The sequence below is a fragment of the Cyanidioschyzon merolae genome, chromosome 1 (genome assembly GCF_000091205.1).
Source record: "Cyanidioschyzon merolae strain 10D DNA, chromosome 1, complete genome".
Classification (NCBI taxonomy): Eukaryota; Rhodophyta; class Bangiophyceae; order Cyanidiales; family Cyanidiaceae; genus Cyanidioschyzon; species Cyanidioschyzon merolae.
In genome coordinates, this window is record NC_010127.1 from 394,343 (window position 1) to 405,188 (window position 10,846).

Consider the following 10,846-nt stretch of genomic DNA (forward strand, 5'->3'; position numbering starts at 1 on the left):
CACCGGCTGTGCTTTGCATGCGTCGACAGCAGCCGAATTTGGCACGATCAGGGTCTTAAAGCGGCCTTCATGGTCCCTGGGCAGCAAACATCAGATCTGAAGCGAGCCGAGTGAACGTCGTACTTGAACCGGGAGATCACTGGGAGGAAACCAAGCAGTCGCCTTAAAAGCCACCAAATGCACGTGTTGGCGTCCATGAGAGGCAAACAAAACGTTTTGCGTGGACGCCCCAAATCAACGGGCACGTTCGATTTTCGTCTGATCTTTTTGTCGAGGTTTCTGAAGCGTTTAGGTATAGAACCTCGGGAATTAGTGAAGCCTGCATCCGAAGAATGCGTTGTAATCGGGGTAGCGATCACCCAGAGACGGGCAGCGCCCCATTCGACTTTGGCAGCTTGTCGAGCCGCTGACGTCTCGGAGACGCCGTCCGTAGCGGACCTATCAAGCGGTATGACGATCGAGAGGCCGTGGGCGAGCACTCTATATCGCAGCTCAGCAGCATTCATCGACGGGTACCTATCACAAGAGTAGCGGACCGGTTCTCATGTGTTGATCGGTGATCCACAAGGAACTCAGCCAGCGCGATTGCCAGCCACCGGAGCGCGTTTTTCTCCGTCAAAGCGACCTGGTTATCAAGCTGAAGGCAGGCGCAGCGAGTCACAGCCAGCGTCCATGGCCTCAGTGTGCTTCCGGGGACGTGATAGTACGCACGCCGGCACTTGTCTACCGGCAGCGCAAAATACCGCTGCACCCCGCGTTGAATGACAAAAACAGTGCAGCATGAATATCACACATCGGTAGAACCTCTGCCTGTGGCGTGCGGCTCTATACACGCTCGGACCTGGTGGCGTAGTCTCCAGACGATTGCCGCGTACCTGTTTCTATTCACGATTCCGATTATTACATAAGCGCCGTGCTTCAAAGCGAGAACCTCTCCAATCGATGCCGGTGGCTTTCCTGTGACGACGCCAGTGCTCCGTAGCGTCCCTGGTTGTGCAGAGCCGGCTCCATCACAGAGTATCGACGCCGCCGCAGAGCACCAGCGGTACCGGCGACGGGTCCGTGGAGCGCGCGCCCTGCCGCCTAGACGTCTGTGGCACGCAGTGCACTGGTAGTGCACCCGATGACCAGAGCCCCCGAACAGAAGCGCTGGTCAAGGAAAATGGAGCTAGGACGTAGAGAGACGGATGTTATCGCCAGCGTCCGGCGCACAATCGAGGATCCCGCAGTTCGTAGCAACCTTCGATCGAGCCATGAACAGCGCACCCGATAGCCGTTACGGATTTGCGGGGTGGCGCGCGCGCCAAATGCGCACGCACGCATGCACGCACGCACGCACGCACGCACGCACGCTGCCAATATTTTTCGAGTTTCAGCTGTGTCAAGCACGTGAAGAAAAAGCGCTTCTGCTGCTGTGTTTGTGTTCCCAGGCGGTACCAACGACAGGTCCGTGTTCTTTTTTCCTATCCGATGGAAAGTCTGGATGTTATAGAGGCGAACATTGGCGAGAATGCTCCGGTTCCACGTTGGAAACGGCGCCAGCAGCGCCAACTCGCCGAGCAGCTCGCCAGAGCCGACTCCGCGAGGCCCGTGTCCATTCGCTCCCACGACGACAACGAAACACGCTCCGTTCTTGAGCGCAGCAACTCAGCTGCTGCTGTTCTTCGGGAGAGAAACCAGATAACCAGTCCATCGTTGGTTCATCGGAAGCGCTCCCGGTCCACGTTACCGAGTCCAGCATCGCATGCTGCGTCCCCGCGTTGCGACCGCTTCATTCCCGATCGTTCTGCCATGGACCTCGAACTGGGTCGTTTCGTGATGACGGCTGCTCTGGGTCGTTCCATCACACCAGGAACAGGGCCAGCGGAAACGCTGGAAAGCGTAGAGGGTTCACAGGCCTCGAGAACAGAGGTGACTGTGGAGCGCCCAGCCTGGGGCTCGGGCGCATTCAGTGCTCCAGAGCATGCTGTGCATACGCATGAGCTACTCGATGACCGAGCGAATCGGCCAGGTGCATCTTCATCATCGCCGACCTCGAGTACCTACCAGAGGTCGGGCACCCTCAGTAGCGCACAGAGCTGGGCCTCTAGCCTCGACACGTTTTCTTCGATACCGAGCACCGCAGACGAACTCACCGGGGAGTGGCAGACAAGTGACGTGCGCTCGCCAGCGCGTCTGGCTGCAGCCGCAGAGAAGATTCACGCACCTGGAGCAGTCGACCCTCGACAGCTCGCCCAGAGCCTAGAGTACCGGAGCCAACTCGCTAGTGAGCTTGGTACCGCTGGCTTGCTCGGCTCCGTGATTGATAGCCCCAGCGATGAACCATGGCAAGCACACGAAGACACCAGCGGACTTGGCAGTCGACAGACGGCAAAACGAGGTAATACAGCCGAGTCCATGCCCGGCAGCGGTACCAAAATCCTCGCCTTCAAACCGAAACCCCCGGTGCACCTCGGCGATAAGGCTGCTCATGCGGCTATCGCTGTGGTCTATACGCAGAACCGCCTCGGTGCAGCTTGTAGACGACACCTCCATCGACATATCCCGAGTGCGCCGGAGCGAATCCTCGATGCTCCCGAGATGGTTGATGACTACTATCTGAACCTGTTGGACTGGAGTGCCAACAACGTGCTGGCGGTGGCGCTCGGTTCGGCGGTTTACCTCTGGAATGCCAGCACTGGTGGCATTGAGCAGCTCACTGACCTTGCACCTGGGGATCAGCACACCAACCAAGACTATGTGTGTTCGCTTAAATGGGTCCAAGGCTCTGGTTGCGCTCCGCATGCAAACGCAGAAGCTTCAGCACCGTACCTAGCAGTAGGGACCGCCTTTGGTCACGTTCAAATCTGGGATGTTGAAGCGAACAAGCGGCTGCGAACGCTGCGAACGCACCAGGGACGCGTCGGCTCCCTGCACTGGAACGGACCGCTGCTGTGCTCGGGCAGTCGGGACAGCACCGTGCAGCTTCATGACGTGCGGGAAGCACGCCACCTTGCCTCGACACTTGTAGCGCACGAACAAGAGGTCTGCGGCCTGCAATGGAGTCCGAACGGTATGCAACTGGCTACGGGCGGTAACGATAACCTGCTGATGGTTTGGGATCGTCGCGCACTGCAGCATCCACGACTCCGTTTCGATGAGCACACTGCTGCGGTTAAGGCACTCGGCTGGTGCCCCTGGCAGAGTCATCTGTTGGCGTCGGGTGGTGGTACCACCGATCGCATGCTGCGCTTCTGGAATACCCATACGGGCGTCTGCTTGCAAGCCGTCGATACCGAGAGCCAGGTGTGTGCGCTGCAGTGGAGTATGCATTATCGGGAACTCGTCACGGGCCATGGATTCAGCCGCAATCAACTTGTAGTCTGGAAGTATCCCGACCTGAACAAAGTCGCTGAGCTAACTGGCCACGGGGCACGCGTCCTGCACCTAACCACCTCACCGGATGGTCAAACCGTGGCAAGTGCTGCCGCCGATGAGACGCTGCGCTTTTGGAAGATTTTCCCCAAACCCCAAACGAGTCGTTTCGGAGTGGGCAAAGCCCTGCTCGCTGGAACAGCGCGGGAAACGCTGGTGCCCGAGGACACCAGGCAACTTGCGCATGCTGGCACAGCCTCGTCGTCTTCCAGCAGCCAAAGATCTCATGCAGGTGACAGGAGCGCTTCAGCAACCGGGCGCTTACCTTTCACAGCGATGTGGAAGTCGCTCGGTTCGGCGGAAAGCGCCCCAGCTGGGGATACGGATGCATCGCCCGCTGTCGAAGGCACTCGTTTCACAGAGGCATCAGCGTCGGCCTTCGTTCGTGTATCCGCTGCTCGCACAGCGGATGCTTCGCGCACGGGAGACACAGCCTCGATGACGACACTGGAGCAGCTTTCGTCGCTGCGGAATGAACTGAACCGACGGATCGGAAGCCGACCCTTGACGACCATGCGCTCAAGTGCGATACGTTAAGGTTGCCTGCTACTGTTGCTGCTGTGCATTGAATGCTGCTCACAGGAGCGGCGTTCGCGTAACTCCTCCTGGGGCACCCGTCAAACGCGGTGCTGCATCTCGGAATGCCAGGGCATGACCCCTGCTTGCAGCCTCCCTCCGCTTCGTTGTTGCACGGAACGCAGGCGCGCTCTGCGGCATGAATAGCATGCTCATGGTCGTCGCAGAGGCTGCTGTCCTCGACACCGTCACAGCAGAGTGCTTGCGGGCATCACATTCCTGATAGGCATGCTACTGGCCGTTGATATCTACGCGGTTGGCGCTACACTTGTCGCGATGGTGTTTCATCGATAGTTGGCGCAGTACGCGCACCAGAGTAAAAAGGACCGCGATGCTGCCTGATGAAAAGTTCCCAGTGACTGCTGCTGCTGTGCGTTCGGCGTTGGCAATGAGCGTTCCTCAGCTGAATGCGTCCGGGCATTCTCTGAAGATGCGGGAAAGAAGCAGCCTGGCACAAATCATGGAAAGGCGGGGCTATTTATAGTTATGCCCAAACTGCTGAAGGTCAACGGGCTCTTTTTCCAGAAGTCATCAGTGGACGCGCTGATACCCACGGTGTGGAGGCAAGCCGCACACGCCCTGGTGTAGGGTTCCACGGGTATTCGCGGCGTGAATGCGCTTACCACTCGTGGGAGCGAAAAGAGCAGTCAGAAACAAGAGCCTGCTTCTCTATCGTTGAGCGCGTCATATGCTTACTGGATTTGCGGGACGTCAGGCACAGCCGCTGGAACCTATCGTGGCAGGCACCTCCTACGCAAGCCCTAGAAAAGAAGGGATTCTGAATTCGTCAACTGCATGTGCCTTTTTGTTGTTGTTGCTATTGCTACTGACGTCTGGTCGGTGGGAAACGACGGACTGGAGTGCTATCTGTGGTGCCTGAGTTTGCTGCTGCTTCGTCTACACCGGCGTCGGTATGAAATGGAACCTAGACCTGCTCGCTCCATTCTTGAATTGAGATTTTGTCCCGAATTTGTTTTCGATAATCAGGCACAACGTTCCGAGTACAGCGATAATGGCTCAGGGACTAGTTCGTAGAATGAGGATTGTTGGTGAGCCTTAAAGGGTGCTTCTTCAACGCCCTGCCGCTCGGTTTCTCTACGTCACTGGAATTACGACGATTTACAACACCGCCGAACACGGGTTCGTACCAAAACCATCATCATCATCATCATCATCTTATGCGAAGGCATGAGCCTTCACTCTGTTTCGTTCCTCAGGTGTGGCATGCTGCAATGCCGCTTGCCTCAAGTTTTCCATATTTCTGTTTCAAGGCCTTTCAGGGCTAACGTCATGGGCACCGGCAGGTCGACGCCGAGCAGCCATCAAAGCCGTCCTCGACGTCTTCTCTTGAAAGGCTCACAACGAACAATCCCGACACTTTTCATGCCAAATAATCGATACCGTTCGAGACGCCTATCATCATCATGCTAGGGTCATTGAAGGAAAGGCGTCCAACAGCATTCGCTAGATTCCTCTTATCCGACATGCTTTCAGAGGCTCGCTTGCCTTTCGTTTGCATGGGAATGTATATCTCGGACTCGGACATCTGGTATCGCTGCATTGACCTCTGGCGGAGAGTGCGTCACTGCATTGTCCCAAGGGAGCGCAGAAGAATCGAACGTTCTTGTGCGGCTCTCGACACTGGGTTTTCATTCCTGTACGCGATCCATCATGGACAGGATTGCGTTCAACACGTCCTTGTGCTAAATAGGACAGCATACGTTACCGTATGCATCGGATGAGGTACTCGCCAAGGAAAACGCCTCAAAAAAGCATGTGATTTTAGAGTACGAGTGTAGGGCGCAAGAATGGAAACGGGCCTCCAGCGCAGCCTTCTCTCCCCGTCGATAACATGCACCTTGCGGTGAAGCAGGTGTTCATGCTCCACAGGGCCGTGTCCGACGGAGCAGCTGCGATGGATATACGATATCATCTGACGACTGGCAAGCGCCACCGCAGCACATGGCGCACCGAGACTGGGCATGATCAAGCTGAAAATGGAAAGGGAATCGTAAATCGCAACTTTGGGGAGTCTGTGTGTGTGTGTGTGTGAGGCATGCTGAGAAAAAAGCTGGAAGCGGTGAAATCGGTACTGTAATGCAGCTATCAACATCCTCCGACTGCTGACAAGACAGCGCGAAGGAAACGAGAGTCCAGCGTATTTCAAGCCGGAAATAGGAGAGAGGGCAGGATGCAGTTATGGGAAAAACCCGAATAGGCTGGTGTTGATCACAGTGGAGTGAGCGACTCGAGCTTTAGCGTAGACGCCTGAGTCAGCACAGTGGACCCATTCCATTCCATTCCATTCCAGTCTAGTCTCGTCTACTCCAGGCTAGGCAACACAGAAAGCACACACATGGCTAGCTTTACTGTGAATCCAACGGACTCGTGTACCGGTCAGCTGTGACATCTGGACAGTTCCTGGTCTCTCCGCTGCTGCGCTCCTTCTATTCGCGTTTGTTTTCAACTCCGCCTACCTAAAGCGTCCATTCCAAGCCGAGCGCTCGACGCCAGCATACGCAACAAATACCGTACCACTTTTGAACAGTATCATAGCGTCGAGGCTTGCAAACGAAGACAAGCGCTGCATCCAGCGGCTGCGCACGCAGTCGACGCGCTCTGAGCCTACGGAACACGTCAACGCTGCACGTGCGGAAGGTCCTGCTCGTTCCTCGTCCGAGCAGACGAGTTACCAAAGCGCTCAGGGTTTCGATGACGCTCCAGCTACGCGCGTTTACTCCAGAGTGATACAATTACTAGCGCGCCAAGTCGGCTGAGTAGCCTCGTTACAACGATTCTACTCTGCTCTGACCGCGAAAAGCTTATGCTGGATGTGCATACTCCGCCAAGTCATACGCTAAGCGTAACGAAGAAGTTGCTTCTTCCCTCGGGGCAAACGTATGCGCCCAGACTGAGAGCTCTCGCGACGTCCGCACCTCACGTCAGGATTCGGAGCCGGTTCAGCTCGGATCGACGCGCCAGCACAATGCCAAAAAGTTCTGTCTGCACAGGTTTAGGCCACAACATTGAAAGTACAACGCATTTCAGTTCGTTGCAGTGCAGTTTCGAAGACAACAAGGCGTGCCTGCGGTAGTCCCAGTGGAGTCATACGCTGCGAACTTGCCACTGCGGGGAAACCGCACCATATGACCATTGCGCAGCAGTGGTGCTCTCGGCGAAGCGTTCACGGGAAACTTGCTGGAGTCGGGGTCTCGGAACACTTCCAGGAAGCCTGCTGAACAAGCGACTCACCCTCGATCTATACCAGGGAAGCAGCCTAGGCGAACCGCTGTGTCCGACACACACACACACGTAAAGACTGGCAAAGGTTGTTCCGGAGCTCGTGTCTTCGCAGTCGTACAAACGGCTCGCGCCGTCGAACGAGGCTTCCAAGAAAGCGCGTACGCAGCTGTTCCGCAATGCCGCTTCCGTCAGCACAGACGCGTCGCTTTATTAAAAGAGCAAGAGGTGCTGGTGCCACTGGGCAGGCCTCGGTGCTCCGCGTCTCCCGGGAGCACTACTTGCGGAGTGATCTACCGCTGCCTCCGGAGCCAGCCCTGCGGCCGTTTCTCTTGGTACCCGACACGAACGTAGTGCTGCGTGCAGCGAGCCTTTTCGAACTCGATGCCGTCCAGGAGGTTGTCTTTTTGCAGACCGTGCTGCAGGAGACCCGCAAACAAAGTCCAGAGACCTACGATCGCATACGGCGACTGTTAGCTTCCCCGGAAGCGAAGCGCCGACACCTCTACCTCTTCAGCAATGAACACTGTGCAGCAACGTTCTCGGAGCCACTAAAGGGTGAGTCACCAAACGACTACTACGACCGGCTGATTCGCAAGTCTGTGGCGTGGTTGAATACTCAGTACAACGCACTGCAGGGGCCGCGAGTGGTGCTCCTCACCGAGGATCGCGAGAACGCTCGTCGAGCCAGAGACGATGATCATCTGGTTACCTTCAGCCTCGCGCAAGTGGATGCATGGTGTGCGGGCGCTGCAGACACGCGAGTTAGGGACCTAGTGGCAGACTCTGGCGGTCACCATGATGCAGCACTGAACGAAAGCGCTTCGGAAAAAGCGCATGCAGCACCTGCGTCCAGGACGGAGTCTGCGCCCTACCCGGAGTACTGGCCAGTCGACAAGGTTGAACGCGCGCTCGCCAGTGGTAAACTGTTCCGTGGCGTATTTCGTGCAACCATGTATGAGCCGTTGGAGAGCGGTGTAGTGGTCATTCGGTCGCCAGCGGGAAATGCGGAGCCCCAGAAGACACAGGTCGCCACACAAGTGCAGCCAGCGCTGCGCATTCGGGTCCAGGGCGCTGCCGCCGTGAATCGTAGCGTTGACGGAGACCTCGTCGCTGTGCTACCACTGGACGGCGTTGTCGACGGAGCAGCCAGTGCTGGTCGAAATGCGATACCGACCATCGACGCAGACGCCTTCAGTAGCGTGACAGAGCAGGTGGTGACAGCTGCCTCTGCACTGGGATCCGAGTCCTCGGATCCGCTGGCTTCGACGCCTTCCCAGGGGCCTCGTCTTGGGAAGATTGTTGCAGTGCTTGAGCGCCGTTGGCGTGCGCAGTACTGTGGATCGCTGCAGGCCAAATACACCGCAGATACATTGAGTTTCCAAGGTCGCAGACGACACCTCTTTTTGCCGGTGGATCGGCGGATACCCCCGATCCTACTGGAGACACTGCAGGCAGCGTCTCTCTACGGCAAGCGGGTGGCTGTTGCTCTTGATCGCTGGGATACCCAATCGCGTTTCCCGGTTGGTCATGTGGTCAGCGTGCTGGGGCGCATTGGCGATGAGCAAGTCGAAACGCAGGTTTTGCTTCTGGAGAACGGCATTGTGACCCGACCGTTTTCGGAGGCGGCGCTAGCGTGTCTGCCTCCACCAGACTTTTCCGTTGCGCCTGCCCCGATGGATACCACGCTGGTTGGTCGCCTCGATTTGCGGTCTATGTTTGTTTTCAGTATCGACCCACCGGGGTGCACCGACATCGACGATGCGTTGCACTGCCGCCTCGTGGATCGGAGCAATGGACAGGGAGCAAATGCGAGAGCGTCGACTCGCCTTCAAGTTGGCGTGCATATCGCTGATGTGGCGAGCTTCGTTCGAGCAGGGACAGCACTCGATGAAGAGGCACGGGAGCGTGGCTGCACTGTCTACCTGGTGGACCAGCGCATCGAGATGCTGCCGGCGCTGCTAACGAGCAACCTGTGCTCGCTGGTTGCGGGCAAGGATCGGTATGCGTTCTCGGTTCTCTTCGAGTTGGACGTTGAATCTGCCCAGATTAACGATGTCCAGTTTACACGCAGCATGATTAGGTCACGAGCATCGTTGACCTACGAACAGGCTCAGTTGATGCTGGATGCATTGGTTGTCGACAAACAGAGCGCGAAGCAACTGGGGATACCGCCCGAGCTAGGCGAAGCGCTGCCGCTTCTAGCCCGCGTTGCAGGAAGACTGCGGGCTGAACGACTCGCCAATGGTGCGCTCATTCTCGCGTCACCGGAGATCCGTTTCGAGCGAGCGGATGGTGAGAGCCCGAGTCCCAGCGTTGGTTCAGGCTCCAGTTGTCGCAGTTTTGACACGCACCACCTCGTCGAGGAGTTTATGCTGCTCGCAAATGTGACGGTAGCTAAGCGCATTGTGCACCAGTTTCCGCACTCGGCGTGCTTGCGCCGACATCCTCCGCCGAGTGTCGAGCAGTTTGAGCCACTGGTACGGGCGGCAGCAGCATACGGAATCGAGATGCACGTGGATTCGTCCAAGGCGCTTGCGGCAAGTCTCGACGCCGTCTCAACGACCTCAGCTGGCCAAGAGGACCCACTGCTGGAAGAGCTGTTTCGGATGCTTGCAACTCGTTGCATGATGCAGGCTGCATACTGCTCCGCTGGCTCGGCTCCTGCGTCATCCTACTACCACTACGGACTCGCAGTGCCGCTGTATACCCATTTCACGTCACCGATACGGCGCTATGCCGACATTATTGTACATCGCCAATTGGCAGCAAGCTTGGGGTATGAGGATGCTCCTGGTGAGTTGCTCATGAATGAGCAAGTCGAACGTATCTGTGAACACGTGAACGAACGCTATCGCAATGCACAGGCCGCAGGACGAGCGAGTTCTGCGCTCCATGTGTTGCTCTGGTTCCATCGGCAATGCCAACGCCCAGCTCATGAAGCACGCGATACGGCCTCGATGCTAGAGACAGACGGCCGAATTCTGCGATTCTTGTCGACTGGATTTGTGGCGTACCTGCCCAAGTTTGGTATTGAGGGCGTCGTTCGCGTAGACGGTGCAGAGACCTCCTGGGTATTGAGCCCTGATTCGCAAACGATCCTCCATAAGGACTCGGGAGTGACGTACCGTATTTTGGGCGCTTGTCGTATTCGAATTGTTATTGATGAAAATGCTGTCGGTGCCGATCGTATTCGATTCGAGCTGCTTCCTAGGAACGCCAACAACGCCGTTCAAAGTCGAACGACGTCGGGCGTGTGCAGTAGTGGCGGCAACCGCGCCCAAGACGAAACGTCTCCTACTGACGTACAGATGCCACCAAAATAACATACCATCGGAGGAAATTCCCTTATACCTCCCCTGCGGTATTCCTCGGCGAGCTACGTCGAAGCTCATCTACGATCGTTGTGATCTCTAAGCGCAGCGCTGCGGAACCCTTGGCACTATGTACCGGCGAAGTTGTTGTTCGAAATGGTCAGAGATCTGCCTAGTTTCTGAAAAGGCATTGAGCGCTTGTGCTAGTTGCGCTGAACGCTAGACAATCTACGGGAGATTTAGCTCGGACTCTGGACAATTGACGGGCGGTCACTCGTGCCGCTACGCAAAAGAGGTTTTTG

General features: G+C 56.9%; 2 protein-coding genes across 2 annotated transcripts, besides 2 other annotated features; both read left to right on the plus strand.

Annotated features, from left to right (window-relative positions):
• Nucleotides 1-1,177: part of a sequence feature (possible transcribed region) that runs on past the window's edge.
• Nucleotides 1,178-1,470: 293 nt separating this feature from the next.
• CYME_CMA138C (cell cycle switch protein) lies at nucleotides 1,471-3,951 on the plus strand (the record flags this gene model as incomplete). Its single annotated transcript, XM_005535055.1, has 1 exon — nucleotides 1,471-3,951. The coding sequence occupies one exon, from the start codon at nucleotides 1,471-1,473 to the stop codon at nucleotides 3,949-3,951; it is 2,481 nt and encodes an 826-aa protein (XP_005535112.1).
• A 2,402-nt stretch (nucleotides 3,952-6,353) lies between these two features.
• Nucleotides 6,354-7,104: a sequence feature (possible transcribed region).
• A 305-nt stretch (nucleotides 7,105-7,409) lies between these two features.
• On the plus strand, nucleotides 7,410-10,556 carry CYME_CMA140C (mitotic control protein dis3; the record flags this gene model as incomplete). Its single annotated transcript, XM_005535056.1, has 1 exon — nucleotides 7,410-10,556. The coding sequence occupies one exon, from the start codon at nucleotides 7,410-7,412 to the stop codon at nucleotides 10,554-10,556; it is 3,147 nt and encodes a 1,048-aa protein (XP_005535113.1).
• Between the last annotated feature and the right edge of the window lie 290 nt (nucleotides 10,557-10,846).